Here is a 16,716-nt window from a genome sequence, read left to right on the forward strand (position 1 = left end):
ACAGAGCAAGACAATGGCAAGCACCATCCCCAAGAGGTGGAGAAGATAGATCACAGTCATTTAGAAAACAGACACAATGACTTCCCCCTATACCTGCCAAGCAAAGCTTTAATGGCAGCATCTTTGGGCGGAAAACTGGCATTATTTTCAAAAAATTGGCATATTGTTAGAAAAGACAAATGGATTCTGGACATTATAGACCGAGGCTACAGGTTCCACTTTCACACCCTTCCAGAAATGAGAGGCATGCCACACCTGCCACAAAATCAAAGGGCAGAGGCACAAAGACAAATTTCCGCTCTCATGGACATGAAAGCGATTTAAGAGGTACCTACAAAAGAACAAGGTCAAGGTTTTTATTCCAGACTATTCCTGGTACCAAGGAAAGACAAAGATTGGAGACCTATCTTAGACCTATCCATCCTAAACACATATCTACAGGTGCCAAAATTCAAGATACTCACATTACAGCAGCTTCTTCCCATGCTGGGCAAGGAGTCTTGGCTGGTAACATTGGACCTCAAGGAGGCATACCTGCATGTCCCTTCCCTATCAGACAAGATTGCAGAAGATACCTCAGATTTCTTGCAGGTTCAACCCATTACCAATTCTCTGCATTGCCCTTTGGCTTATCTACTGCGCCCAGAGTGTTTACGAAATGCCTGGCATCAGTAATTGCCTTCTGCAGACTACAAGGAATACAAATCTACCCATATCTGGATGACTGCCTGATCCAAGCGGACAGCAAGGACATTCTATTGCGGCATCTGGTGTTTGTAATAAAACTGTTAAACTTCCTGGGATACACAGTGAACAAAAAGAAATCAAAACTAATACCTTCTCAACAGATAATTTTCCTGGGTGCCAGCTTAAATACAACCACCCAGGTGGCCTACCTCATGCCAGACAAACAAGGGCAACTGTCTCAATACTTCAGCAAAATGGCAACTTTCACCAGGCTAACTGCAAGGAAAGTCCTGCAGGCTCTGGGATTCATGGCATCTTGCATCCTACTAATCCCATGTGCAAAGCTGCATATGAGGAAACTTCAGTGGTACCTAAAAAACTTATGGTCTCAACACAGCCACAGCTTGGAAACAATTATACCACTCATTCCATGCCTTCAAAAGGAATTTTTGTGGTGGGCTCAAGCATGCCAAAGAAACACAGGTCTTCCTTTCTCTGTACCTCAAGCAACTCAAATCATCACAACAGATGCCTCAGACTACGCCTGGGGAGCACACATGGCAGATCAGTGCATTCAGGGAATATGGTCCCAAAAAGAGAAGCACCTACACATCAACCAAAAGGAGATGCTAGCCGTGCACAATGCTCTTATGACCTTCAAAGACCTACTGCATCCAGGCCAGTTATTGATAAGGACAGACAACACCACAGTCATGTGGTACATAAACAAACAGGGGGGGAACTCATTCATACCCCCTGTGCAGGCAAGCCATGACCCTATGGAACACAGCACTGGAATTGTAAATTCAACTACAGGCACAATTCCTGCCAGGAAAAGAAAACACACTGGCAGACAACCTAAGCAGAAATATGACAGATCCACATGAATGGAAGTTGCATCCCCAAGTTTTCTCAAAGATAACTCAGGCATGGGGACAGCCAGACATAGATCTATTTGCTACCCACAGAAATTACCAGTTGAAAAAATGTTGTTCAAGGACCTATCATCCACAGGCCTGGAAAGTGGACGCACTCTCTTTCAATTGGACAACATTGACAGTCTATGCCTTCCCCTCCTCTTCCTCTACTGACCAAAGTTCTATTAAAAGCCAGAGCAGAGAGGCCACAAATGATTCTCATTGCTCCAGACTGGCCAAGACAACACTGGTATCCGCTCCTAAAGAGCCTGACACACTCTCCACCATGGATCCTACCTCTAGTCCCTCTTCTATTGTCCCAGCACAACTACTAAACCCTTCACAGCCAGCTCAAAACCCTAAATCTAGCTGCATGGAGAATACCTTAATTTCCCAACAGACTCTCCTCTCCAAGGAGGTGCAGGATGTCATCATGGAGGCCAGAAGACCTTCTACTAGAAAAGCCTACTCCGCCAAATGGAAACGATTTTGTTCCTGGAATCGAGTAAAGGGCCAGAATCCTTGGGTAATAAATATACCTCAAATTTTACAGTACCTAGCTGAGATGTTAAACAGTGGCCTTTCCTTCTCCTCCATCAAGATCCACACTTCAGCCATTTCTGCACAATACAACACAGACCCTCCTTTATTCTCACATCCTCTCTTAAGGCAGTTCCTCAGAGAAGCCAAAAATATAAAGCCCCCAAGGAAACCACCAGTTTCAGCTTGGGACCTCAACTTCGTATTGGAAAAGCTGACCCTGCCCCCCTTTGAGCCAGCTTCTTCAGCAGAGCTACAATACTTGTCATGGAAAACAGCCTTCCTTCTGGCTATCACCTCAGCACGCAGGGTTTCGGAACTACAGGCCCTCATGGCTGTGCAACCATTCATCATTTTCCATCAGGACAGAGTTTCCTTACGAACCAACCCTACCTTCATGCCAAAGGTAGTATCCAGTGTAGCTTTGAATCAGACTATCCACTTACCTACCTTTTATCCTAATCCACAGAACAAAGGGGGAGAGACTACTACATTCCTTGGACATTCACAGACAACTTCATTATTATTTGGACAGGACAAAGCCATTCAGGAAATCTGAGCAACTCTGTGTCCTATGCTACAGGTGCTCAAGGAAAGGCTATTTCCAAACAGACAATCTCAAAATGGATAGCCCACTGCATACGCCTTTGTTATTCATTTCATGGAAAATGTGTGCCTGCATACATCAGATCCCACTCCACCAGGGCCACAGCTACCTCTGCAGCTTTCCTCAGGGGGGTCCCTACCAAGGACATTTTGGAAGCAGCTACTTGGAGTTCAGTGCACACTTTCTCCAAGCACTACCACCTTCCACTATACTCAAAATCTAGAGCGGGCTTTGCCACAGCAGTCTTGCAGGGCATCCTCGCTCCTCCTAGTTCCACTTAGTGCCTACCACCCTTACTTAGCTTTGGGATTCTACCCATCTGTAATGACTGCAGCTGTATGCACGATGAACATAGTACAGTTTTGTACCTACCATAAATGTAGATGTTCGAGTGCTCATACAGCTGCAGTCCAGGTTACCCCCCCCCTCCGTCCCCTCTTAGGACAGGCCTTATGACAAACACCCTTATCATACAACCTATTTGGGGTATTCTTTTATGGTGTATTTGCTTGCAACTACTGTTTTTTGATTTATCTATATTGCATGTTTGCATAACATTATGTTTTGCCTTCCTTCTGGGGGCACCTGACATCTGGGGCAAGAAAAACTGAAGAAAATGGCGTTGGCTGCCTCTTTTATACCCCTGCCGCACTGACGTCAGGGAAGAAGCGACGACAACCGACGCCGGACCTAGACTTTGGAATTCGGCCGACCGAGGACCCGCCTGACAGCAGGATAACCCATCTGTAATGACTGCAGCTGTATGAGCACTCGAATATCTACATTTATGGTAGGTACAAAACTGTACTTTGCTAATTTATCCCGGTCTGTAATTCTTGCTTAATGTTACCTATTACTCCCTTTCCATTCATAACTTTGCTGTTGTGAGATGTTTTCACTGTTGCCGTGTTCAATTTATTTGTACCTCTTATAATATGAATTCCAATGATTATGAGAGGAGTTTAAGAAATGCGCTCGGTATGGCCATAAGATTCCCCCTATCAAGATTCGCACAGTCAGTTTGTGTTTTGTTTGGGGGTTGAACATTTGATTGCTGTCTGCTCCATCTGCAAGACAAAATTGTCACTGAGCATTGTCAGACAGGAGAAAAAAATGGTTCTGAAGAACTTACCTTTAGATTCAGCGTCAGAAAAACACAAAGCTAAGAGATGGCACAGAAAAAGACAAAAGTCTAGAGGTAACTATAGAGATTCAGACCTGGGAAAAAGGCGGTCCGAGGAATCCTGTAGTGCAGGAATGTCAAAAATAGGCTGGAGCTGTTTACTACTGCGGTTTCATCAATGTCCCCAGCATCTGCTCCACCTCATTTAGAGCAGATTGTTCTCAAGGATAAGTACTCTCAGCACATAGTTCAAAGCACTTCTGAGAGTGAGCGAGAGAGAGCTTTTCTCGCCCTCTGTCTGAATCATCCATGAAATCCTTTAGGAGCGCTTCCAATGTGAAACTGGATTATATGATGATGGATGGTTCCTCATACCCTCCACTATGTCCTTCCTTGGTTCATCCTTTGGGCACAGTGGTGTTAGGGCTGACCCACACCCAGAGCCTGTTTGGTGACCACACTCCTGCTTTCATAGCAGAGGATATCAGAGTCATTCAACTCCTGAACCTTCAGATTCAAGTGTCTCATGGGCCTGATATTTTGACACTTCTATACCTTCTACAGATCCTTCTTGCATCGTGCTCTTTTCAGTACTGAAGTTGATGGCCTTCAAAGTTATTGTGCCGATGCCCTTCTCTGGTCAGTCTTCAGTGTTAGTTCCAGGAATGCTGTTGTCAAGACTGCCTGTCCCTTTTATGCAAAGGGCATTGACTGCACTCTGCGGTGGATCCTCTGATCAGGCGGACGTTAGTTCAACTTTCAAGGTCATGGGAAGGATCATAGCCTTTCTTGTTAGAGCTGCAGTGCATTCCATATTGGAGTGTCCTCCCATTTTTGTCTAGGTCCTCTCATACGTCCGAGGGTCAGAGCCAAACTGATGTCCTCTAAAGAGCTGCCCAAATGCATGAACTCTTTCTACACAGACTCCACCACCTGTGGTCCCAGGAAGAGGATGTGTAAAAGATGACTGACTCTGTCACTTCAGACAGAAAGGGATCCCCACAGTCCCCTCTAGAGAACTTTACCTTCGATAAGGTATTGGAACTCTTGTACCAGAGGGGAAGTTGGCCCACACACATTGTCCCTCCTTCACAGGATAATTAGGTCTTTTTTGTTGCGTATGCTTACAGTGCATCCTAAGAAAGCTCTAGAGATCATTCCAGAAGTCTTGAATTTTACCTTTGAAAATCCCTGAAGTAAGAATGATTGTTTCTATGGTCTCCTACTCTTAACATCTGCCATTGTGGTAAGCTGCACATACACTTTTTCATATGGGGTGACTCAAAATGTACTAGGCTAAGTACACGAACATTATAACTTTGTAAATATTTTGTGGCTGAACTGACACTGTGTCATTCCCATCAGAAATTTCACTATCTCTTACCTTGTTGCCAGTGAAGACCGTCACGAATTTTGCAACTGAATTAAGTTAAATGCACAAGGTTGTCATTTAAAGTCACAGCTGCTTGGCGTGTTTCTTATTACCACTGTATAAGAGTAGCAGTGCTCAAGAGAAAAGGAAACGTTTAGTGAAATTGGATAGAAGTGTCTCATTAAGGGAAGCTGCATATGACCTAAGGAAATGTTAGTTTATACCTTGTTGACAAGGTTAGTCCTATTAAGCCAATGTCTTCTTTTCAAGGGAGACCCTTGGTGTTATTCATACTGACTTGTGAAAATTTTGGTAAGGCACCAGGGAACATCCCTAATGTTTTTGATGAGTGCTATGGGATCTTATACATCCATTAACCTTATGATCTTCTAGCACCAAATGTAAGTGCACTATTCGCTGAGCTACAGGGACTGCCACAAGGGTTCACATGATTGATGGATTCCACTGTGATCCAGCAAATAACAGCTTTAGCTATGAATGCTTTGAAGTTTTGGATTCAGAGCAGATGTCGACATTTTGGAGTTTCATCATTCCTCATACCCTCCACTAGCAGGAATATGAAGCTCTCTGTTGCCAAAAGATCTATCCTTAAGTGTCTTTATGCCTACTTTGGTGTTGCTGGTGATGGCCAGTTGAGTTTTTTTTTTTTTTTTTTTTTTTTTTTTAAATGTCAGCACCTTTCAGCTGTGCCCTCAAACTATGCTACTTGTTAGTACCTTGTAATCTGCCATTGTTGAACTGCTCATTTACAAGAATCTGACATGGGTAAATACTAATTTTCTACCTTTATCTTCTAGTTTCTCTACTAAATATTTGTTCTTTATGGAAACTTAAAATTATGAAATATTGTTGTTGTCGTATAGATAATCCATTTTCAGAGAAGAGTGTATCTCATGAAAGCATATCTGTTTAAATAGTGGAGGTTTTATAGCTGTATCTTTAAATAAGAACTACCATTAAGTGGATATGTGTTCTGTGTGACTTATTGTTTGTTGCAGATTAGTAAAGTGGATGAACATTGTTTATTGCTTCTGTTTACTGGGAAAGTTGTTTTATTCACCCATGTAGACTGTGTGCACTACTTATACAGTTTACATATACAGGTAGGCTTTGTCACTTAACTGCCATTGAAGATGATACACCACAGAAGAACAAATGCCCTCAACATCAAACAACCATTGGACACATAACTGAAAATTGCAACAGTGCTTTAATAAGCACAGAAACAATAATACATTCAAAATCTAAAGCAGTACCTCAGAGCATGATGAAACTCCAAAATGTTGACATCTGCTTTGAATCCAAAACCTCAAAGCATTCATAGCTGAAGCCTTTATTTGCCGGATCACAGGGGAATCCAGCAATCATGTGAACCCTTGTGTCATTCACCAGTTTGGATTCTTAACCGCCCCATGACTGCCCTCAAATCTGAAAAGGAGACACCATGGTTGCAAGTCCTATGAAAGTGATACCTCAAGATCCACTATACTCAAAGTGGAAACAAAGGTGGAAATCGTGTGCATTTATTCTGCCTAATTACCAACTTCTGATTCATCATAAGATCTGAAAAATGGAAACAAACTTTGGAAAGCTTGTGTTAAATGTTTGAAATATCAGTACTTGCTAGAGCACTAACAGCATCAGAAAAGCTCTTTTTCAGTGTATTGTACACAGCAGAAGCAGCCTCTTCAAAAAATTTTAGAACTTCTGAAGCAATTTTTTTAGTGTGCAAATTCTTCCTTAGCAAAGAACCTGTACAGTATGTGCAGCAGCAAGCCTAATTTATTTAATAATGAGAACTTTTTTCTTTTTTCCTTTTACATTTTTACATCAACATCGAACAAGTAACTTTGCAGGGTATTTTATATATAAAATTGTTTCCACGTGCATTTAATTTCATTATGTCCTCCAGCTCTTCATTTTTGTCTGCAGCCAACATCCCTAAAGCTACATTGTAAACTTTTCTGGAAAGTCTGGACTCAAATATTTGAGCTGCTTTCCATTGCATGTTAAGTTGCATAGAAAAAAGAAAAGGTCCCGTGTGCAGTGTATCTTCAAGTTCTGGGCAAAGAAGTGTCAAGTATTTAATGTTACGCCATAAACAGGAGGAGAGTGACAAGTTTGCAATCCTGAGAGAGATGCATATTGTAATGCAAACTAGAAAATAATTTTCCATGTGCAAGACATTTCTTTTTTTCACTAGAAATCAGGGGGTTTAGGATACAGTGGGTGCTGATATTACAGAGTTCAAAGTCTTGTGAGCCTGGAAGCATTATTATTTCAAACAGAGATTCCAGAAGTCTGCTCCCTTTGGTACATCTGTTCTCCATAGCTTGGCCTTCTGAACTTTGGTCCTTTGGCTATTCTCCAGCAAGTTTAACTGTGGTGGTTTACTGCTTTGTATTCTTGCCACTCTTGGGACTTGTTGAGAGTAGTCATAATGTCAAGCATGGCATGCCTTTATTAGTTTATTTGGGAGAGTAAGCCCCCACCATCCCCTGGGGTTGGATGGCTGCTCCATTCATCTTCAACTTTTGGAGTCTGTAAGTCAGCTAGGGATATACTTGATTATTATTTGTATGTATTTGAATTTAATGTAGGTGTCAACTGTCCATCATTCTGTTGTCTTGCCTGCTGTGGGGTGGGGGAGTGGACTTAAGGGGCTAGTCATGCTGTTTAGTCTGCAAGTAACATCATGGCATGTGCTGGCACTGAGCACTGTCGCTCTACTAAGAAGTCCTGAAATATAATTGGCAGAATGGTTGAATACAGCTGTCGGATCCATTAAGGAGGTTGTCCTGTTATTGATCAACTAATAACATAAGCATGTATCGGTCACTTTTTGAAAGAGGAAAGGAACATTATAAAATTAAGTTGTTTTATAATTAACTAGCTGTTGTCATAAAATGTAGTCATCACATAAGTAAGCGCTTTGCTAGGATCTAAGGTTTAGTGATGGGCTGTATAGTTAGTCTGTCTTGAGAGAGAGTGAGAAAATCGAGCATTTACTAAACTGCTGACGTTCTGTGGATGGATGTCCCTTTTAGTGAGCAACTCGAACAGGAATTGGATGATAGAGTTGAGGAAGACATATAAGGAAAGTGATAGGAGGCAGCCCAGGTAGCAGTTTGTTGAAATGCAGCTTTTGCACATTTTTGCACAGGGTTCTGCACGTATAGATAGTAGCTTAACTGGCCAGATGATAGCATTGCAAAACCATCACTGCATGTATTCTACAATGTTGTCCCAAGTTAAGCTTCTCACTGTATTAACCCGTCTTGGATTTTCTGCAAGGATGTTTTCTTTTCTTAAGGAGGTGACCAATGGTGCATCCCCTCTGGATGCTGCCTTGTCTATGGCTCAAGTGAGTAGACACTGTTGGGCAAGTCTTGACATTACCAGGGATGATACAGGTTAAAGCCTTGTTTATAGCATCATGATGTTACTAAACATACTGTAGGGAAAATTAATTTATAAGAGTCTTGGTTGTTTTTGAGACATGAAAATAATTTTGTGTATTTCAGTCTAATCATTACGAAAGCAAGCAGCTTTCTTGCTAATATCATCTCTATTTCGAGAGTTCCATGAAAAGGAAGATCAGGCATCTGTGCCTCCAGGGTCAGACCAGAGTTGCAGCATGTGATCAACTTGATATTTTGTTTTAAAAGTTTGAAAAATAAACATGCCATTAGGAGAATTTTGCTGAACTAGAACGCTAGAGGTGCCATCTAAGAACACTGGTTGATGGGAAAACTTGTAGGATTCATACCATTATTAAGTTCATAGAGCAGTTGCTAACTGCTGCGTTTATACTGTTTCTGAGGCAAGAATGTGTATTGTATTTTTCAGTTTTCCTCTCACTAGCCTTTTTCATGCACACTGTTAAGGTTTATGTAGAGGAATATCTTTGACGTTTCTCTATGTTCAGAATTAATTTTTTAAATTAATAAAACTTTTGGTCTGATTCGTTTCACTAGCCATCAGAGAAAATAGACCATGTCCTGCATTAGGTTTTTGATGTGAATATTTCTTAGCAGCTGTTGAAAGCCAAATCAGAACTGATTCAGTGGAAGCTGATTTGAAGGTCATACAACTGGAAGTGCTCTGATGCTGACGGTGCTTTGTCAGAAATGTCCAGCAGTTGTATATGTTTGTTTAGTCTTCAGGAATAACTTTTGAATATTGAAATAAATAAGCCAGACCTTTAATCTTTGCTTTGCAATTCCAGGATGAAGAGGAAGATGTTTTCAAAAGGGATTTCAGTGCTCCAACTTTGGAAGATCATTTCAACAAAACTATCTTGCCCAAGGTCATGCAGGTATGTAATCCTTGTATATGAAATTACACACTGTAGCTTTACTGTCTTGTACTGGCAGCAGGGCAGTACAGTCAATGAACTTTTAACGGGAGTGTACAGCTTGCTGAAAGACTAGAAGTGTGCTGTGTCTTATGGAGCAGAATGTTTGCTTGTCAGTGCAGTGGACACAGGAGGTATAATTTCAGGTAAGAGTACTGTGCACCAGCTTTTTTACAAGTTACTGCACATTGTTGGATTTCAGTTTGAGGCTTCTTATTGGTTATTGTGTCTGTTCAGTCATGCTAGTTTCCACACTTAGTATTTTGAAAGAAGGGCTAACATCCAGAAGATGGCTCTGTCTGGTAAATATCTGTCAGATAGCTATGCAGAACTTGCGATCTGTGTGCAGTGTGTGTGTGTGTATATGCCATGTTATATGTGTGTGTATGTATGTGTGTATGTGTGTGTATGTGTGTGTGTGTGTGTGTGTGTGTGTGTGTGTGTGTGTGTATATAAATATATATATATACACACACACAAACAAACACACACACTCTCTCTCACACACACATTCACACGCACACACTCTCTCTCTCTGTCTCTCTGAGATTTTCACATGCTACTGTCTATTAAAGAATGGGCGATCACTGCTTCGTCACCCTGATTGGTGAGCCCTCTGAAAAATGAATCTGCCACTTCACGGCAGCGTATTAGGCTGCTGTGGAGTTCAGACTGAAAGAAAGTTAATGGCTGCCATTATTTTACACTCACTAAACAGAGGGTTTGCTGATTGCCGAGTGTAAAATAAGCGAAAAAAAGAGAGAACATTTTTAAAAAAGTGTGTGTGTGCGTGAGAGTAAGATCGATCAAGTCGTTATTTTACACTCTCCCTGTTTAGGGAGTGTAAACGTAAATGAAACATAGAAAAGTGTGTGTGCACCTTAGTGGATGAAAGCAGAAATGTGTGTCTGTGTGTGTCTGTGTGTGTCTGTGTGTGTCTGTGTGTGTCTGTGTGTGTCTGTGTGTGTCTGTGTGTGTAAACAGTGAGAGAAATTGAGTGCTGATATTTGCAGTTGAGGTTTGCATACCTCCCAACCTCTTAGATCAAGATTGCCCGTACTTCTCAACTCTCCAGAGTTTTGCAGATTGTCCAGATTTTTACCTCATATTTTTGGTCCGTTCCTCATAAAATTTGTGATTTTCTGGCAAACATTGGAATAATCTGTAGATTGAAATCATAAAATAATGACATACATTGAGTTTCAGACTTCTAATCATTCATAAAAATGTATGATAACACAAGCCCTGTTATTTTAGCAGCTTTCTAAGTTTATAGGAACAATATTTAAAATCCGTCCCTATTTTTAGTCCTTTCTCCCCATTATGTCAGGCTTTGTCCAGATTTCTGACACTAAGTGGCTGAAACATATGAGATGGCCATAAAGCCTAAAATAAAGGAGAAACAAAGGCTCAAAATAGGGACAGATTTTAAATATTGGCAAATTTTGTGTAATGATAGGGTTTGTGGGAGCATGCATTTTCTGAAGTGCAAGTGTGTGTGTGCGCATGTGTGTGTGAGTGAGTGAGATCAAGCGACCACTGGCAGTAGCAATAAAGAGGTTTGCATACCTCTTCACCTCTTGGCTCAAAAAATCTAGTTGAAGCCTAAAATAAATGGGAAACAAAGACTTAAAAATAGGAACAGATTTTAAATATTGCTATTATAAAATCAGAAAGTTGCATAAATAACAGGATTTGTATTGGCATGAATTTTCTGAAGAAAGTAGTCTGGAACTCAAATGTATCATTATTTAGTGACTTCTATCCCCACTGACTGGAAGCAAAAAACACATTTTAGGAGTAAGAGACCAAAACATGAAGTATATTTATATTTTTAACACAGTTGAGCAATGGTTCACACATAGATGCCTTCTCCTAAACTCCAAAAAGACTAAACTCCTCCTCTTCTCTCCCACCAATAAGTCCTCTTCTCTTGATTTCTCAGTTATCTCTACCAATAAAACTATTATATCCCCTGATCCAACCACCAAACTATTGGCTATCACCATTGACAACAATCTGAACTTTGATAGCCATATTAACAATACTATAAAAACTGTCAACAAAAAAGTTGGCTCTCTCTATAGGGTAAAATCCTTCCTCTTACCTTCAGCTAAAACCACTATAGCACACACTCATCTAATCTCTTCACTTCTTTATGCCTCACCCATTTTTACTAATCTGTCTAAAAATAATCTTAGCAAACTGGAAATGTCTTACAATAACATTGCCAGATTTGCTACAGGCAACCCATTTAGAACCCACCATTGCATTAATTTAAAGCGGCTGGGATGGCTTAGGTTCATAGGTTCATACTAGGCTATCTGCCCGAGGGCATTTACAAGCCTAGCCCATAGTTTTGTGGCTTACGCCACCCCTTTAGTATGGGGAACTATACCCATTATTTTGCTGTGCCTCTGTCGAGCAGTGACACTGAGGTAATCCCTGGGGTATATCTGCGATCTCCCATCCATTGGTCAAGATTTCTCTTGAACAAGGCCAGCGAGGTGCTCTGCCTCACATATACCGGGATTTTATTCCACAGCATAGGGAGTCTTTGGGTGATGAATCTATCCCTCCAGCACGTCCTATTAATAGCCGTGTCGAGGTTTAAGTCTCCGCCCTTGTGGCTCTGACGGATCTAGATTTTTGAGGTGAAGCATATTCATCAAATCTGGGTTTGACATGGCCTTGTATGTTAGGCAAAGGTCACCTCTGAGCAAGCGGTGTTTACTGAATAGAGCTGGAGTTCTTTCAGTCGGGCAGCATAGGACAGATGTTTGAGACCCTTTATCCTTTTGGTGAGGAACTTTGTGGCCTCTCCAGCTGCTGCAAGTGTCGGGTCAGATACATTCCGAATGGGGCATTGTACTCAATCATTGGTCTGATGAGTGATGAGTATAGGGAGACTATGACCTCCCTTGATCTAGATGAGAATCCCTTCATGATAAGGTGGGCAATGTAGAAGGTCTTCCTAACTACTTTAGCTACATGGGTGTCGAATGACAGACTACTATCAACCTGGGTCCCCAGGTCCCTGATAACTTCTTCTGTGCTCAGTGGATTGCCACCTATTTGGTAGCTAGGGGTAACCTTGTTTTTCCGAAGGGTATGACTATGCATTTTTGGCATTTAACTTTAGGCCATGGCTCTGGCACCAGTTATCCGCTTCTGTGAGACCCTTCTGAAGGATATCTGTGTCAGATGTGTTTTCTACTATGGCCCAGTTTGCAGTCATCTGCAAACTTTGTCAGCCATAACCCTCCTGTGTTTGCTTGTACTTGAGAAGTAGATGCCAAACAAGAGTGGGCCCGGGACTGAGCCCTGTGGTACACCACTTGTGACAGGCTTTGAGTCTGACATGGCGCCAGCAACTCTGACCCTGTGGGTTCTGTCACTCAGCCAGTTTGCAACCCATCTTGTGATGTATGGGTTAACATTTAAGCTGATGAGTTTTTCAATGATACCCGAGTGGGGTATTGTATCGAAGGCCTTCGCCAGATCGAGGTAGGCTGTATGGACTGCCTTTCCTCATCAATGGCTTTGGTGACTGTTTCAAAAGTCAACCAAGTTTAGAAGGCATGATCTGCCTTTGACAAAGCCAAACTGGGATGGATCCAAAGTCTGCAAATTCCCTATGTCTTTATTTATGAGGTCCATTATGATCCTCTCCATGGCTTTGCAGATAAGGCTTGTCAAGCTAATGGGCCAGTAATTTCCAGGGTCGGTGGAGGCACCGTCTTTGTGAAGTGGGACCACAGTTGCAGTGCGCCACTCCTGGAGTACGTATCCAGAGGTAAGACTATGATTAAACAGCTGTCCTAGCTGTGGGTTTAATTCCTCATTGAGTTCGTGGAGCACACAGCCGGGGACACCATCAAGTCCCATGGATGCTGTGTTTTTTGCTTTGGAGAGAGCAGTTCTCACTTGGGCGTTGGAGATGTTTGGGGGGCTGCAATCGCTTGGTACAGCTATCTCTCCTTTTGAGGAGGGGAGAAGTTTGCACTGAACCTGTCAGCCAGTATGTTGGCAATGTCTGTAGGATCAGTAATCTTCACATCATTTTGAACTAGTTCTGAGCATATCTGGGAGTTTCCTCCCAGGTTTCTAACATAGCTAAAGAAGGCCTTATAATTGTCTTTTGAGTCTTTAGCTATTTTTCTCTCAAAATTTGCTTTGGATGATTTTATGAGAGCTCTTAGTTTTTTACTTATAGCTTGAACTACAAAATCTGATTAAATTCCATCAACTATCTATAGCCCACAACACTCTTTTTTACAAACTTTCCAAAACTCCTATTCTATCCACATTCATCACTCCCTATAAAAACCTGAAATCCTTAAGGTCTTCTCAGACTTCTAGTACATACCACTAAACCAAACAACAAGGCTGGTGACTCCCTCTTTTCTAATATTGTTGGAAAAGCCTGGAGTCTCCTCCCCAGTGAACACTCCTCAACTTCCCTCAGTATCATGCTTCAAAAACAAATTGAAAGTGTTCCTCAGAACACAGTGGTTATGCCCCTGTACTAAGCCTGACTAGTTATGTATCTCTTAATACTTTGCTCTTCCTACCCCTTCTACTCAACTGTAATTCCTTCCTTATTAACCATAATACTATCTCCCTCTAGAACATCTTGATTGTACTAGCATGCTATGTTATGACTGTATTCTGCACTGCTGAATTTACTGTGATAACCTGTAATATGCATTGTAAATATGATTTTTTTTTGTTTAATGTTTCCTTATTTGTTATCTTGTTAATTTCATTGTTCTATCTTGGAGCTTATCTCCCCGGGCCTCTACTGAAAATGGACATGTATCCAGTTAGACTAGCCCGGTCAACAAATGTAAAATAAATTTTTTAACAGATTATATTTTAGATGGAAAATACTTCTCCCAAAACCATTTGCATGCACTACAGCAAGTATGAAACATTAGACGGAGGAAGTATCTTACATCAAAAATGTATATAAAAAAAAAAATATATATATATATATATATATATATATATATATATATATATATATATATATATATATAGTAATGAAAAAAAGAATAAGTAAGTAAAACACAATTTTTTGATGGCCCATTCTCTAAGCGCAGTAGTGCCCTCCAGGGTGTGTGTTACTGTGCAAGTAACACCCTTGCAGGGGTGTAGGGGCCCTCTGCCTGCATCATAGGGTCTCTCAACAGCCCTGGGAAGGCATTATTTACACAGTAACACACACTCTCTAATGTTCTTTGTGTCTCACAGTTGCAGTCATCACCTGTGGGATGTCCTTCAAGGATGCATCTGCAGTCATCACATATGGGTTGTCCTGCCTCAGGCAGCCCTTCGGTCGGCCGGATTCCAAAGTCTGGGTCCGACGTCGGCTGATGTCGCCCTTTCCCTGACGTCAGAGCGCCTGGGGTATAAAAGAGTCAGCCGACGCCATCTTCCTCAGTCTTTCTTGCCGCGTGGTGCCCGAAGCAGAAGCAGTTCGCAAGTGCCGGTCGGCCAGATCCTGTAATTCAGCTACCGAAGACTCCACGACGTCTCGAACTGTTCAGCCTGTGCTTCCTTCAACCGACGCACTCTTAGACGTCGGGCGGAGTTTACAGAGGAATTTTTTGGGGCTAGTTTTTCGTACAATATGCCGTCGGAGACTCCGACTTCACATTTAATTAAGAAACAGAAGGACAAGGACCGACACACGTGGGCCGCGGTTTCGGCTGAAACCACGGCCAGGCCTACCGCGAGTGTCTCGGTCTCGGCTGAAACAGAGTCCTTGGTACTTCCAACCACCGAAACCGCTCAGCCGACTACCTCGGTCCCGGAGGCCCCGGCTGAGACGGTTATTGAATTTCCAACAGAAACTGGTGTCCTGGAACCTTCCGACACCATACCTTTAGACAAAACTACACCAGCACGTGGTGCAGCTAGGCCTCCTGCATCCATGTCCATTAAGGCATTCTCTAGGGCTAAAACTGCTAAACTCTCCAAAGCTTTGCCTCCCAAGGTTATCCCTCAGGGACCCACTACAGGTTCACAGATTCTAAGCTTAGCAGAGGACCTTATCTCCTTAATTAGGGGCTCTCAACCTCCTCCAGACAAAAGACCCAGGGTTGAGCCCTCTGATCCCCACTCCTCAGATAAGGCCTCTGAAGGCTCTACTCTCTCGGACCACCAGGAGGAGGCTTTTTCGGCCTACGAGGATTCTGATGCAGAGGAATCTATTCCCTCGGCCTCCCCTCCTGAAGAGTTTTCCTTTGGGGAGACACTTCACACTATGAGAGAGCATTTCCAGTGGCAGGGCCAGGAATTCTCTGATTCCAGGAAGAGATTAAGGACCTTCTTGCATTTGCCTCAGCATAGACCTTTGGCTATTCCTCCTGTTTTAAATGTCATTGATGATGTGTACTCTGAATCTAGCACAACCTCTGATTCTCTTCCTCCGGCTCCTGTCAAACCCGATTGGTACTACAGGGTCCCGGACTCACATCTTCACCTTTACAAGGCCCACTCTGCTGATCCAGAAACTATTTCCCAGGGCCCTAAAGGGGTTGCAGCTGCCACTACTAAAAATCCTCTCCCCTCTGAAAGGGAGTCTAGAGCTTTAGAGAGATGGGGTAAAAAAGTGTACACTTCTGCTACTCTTTCTATGAGGGCATTAAATTGTCAATTTCATATGATACGGTACCAAGAGTATTTGTTAGATGAATTGCATAAAAAACTGTCTTCACCTGAACCCCTAGATCGCAAATCACGTCAGGATCTGGTACATAACTCCCAACAGGTTAGCAACCATTTCTTGCAATGTGGTTATTATGCATTGGAAGCTTCATGTAGGTCGGCATGCTTGGCTGAAGGAACAATCTCTGCCAGACCATGTCAAAGCAAAGCTTCTGGATGCTCCACTGGAAAAGCAAAAGTTATTTGGCTCCACGGCTCAGGAGGTCCTAAAGAAAGTTGAAGAAAAGGCAAAATCTGTACAAACAGTCAAAGATTTTCTCCAAGTCTAACCACCAAGATTCGGCAGGAATTGGCCTTCCAAAAATTGGTCCTTTCCAGACACTGAGAGGTTTCAGAGAGGCAAGAACAGGCATGCCA

At 42.2% G+C, this 16,716-nt stretch overlaps 1 protein-coding gene across 1 annotated transcript in view; it reads left to right on the forward strand.

Moving 5' to 3' along the window:
* Window positions 1-16,716, forward strand: part of MFAP1 (microfibril associated protein 1) — a 637,732-nt gene that overhangs the window by 459,558 nt on the left and 161,458 nt on the right. The window contains exon 8 of the mRNA XM_044077701.1: window positions 9,496-9,585. Coding sequence (XP_043933636.1) covers window positions 9,496-9,585 — 90 coding nt within the window. The remainder of the gene's footprint in view (window positions 1-9,495; window positions 9,586-16,716) is intronic.

The sequence above is a fragment of the Protopterus annectens genome, chromosome 7.part0, assembly GCF_019279795.1.
Source record: "Protopterus annectens isolate FY-2018-M chromosome 7.part0, PAN1.0, whole genome shotgun sequence".
In the NCBI taxonomy this organism is placed as follows: Eukaryota; Metazoa; Chordata; order Ceratodontiformes; family Protopteridae; genus Protopterus; species Protopterus annectens.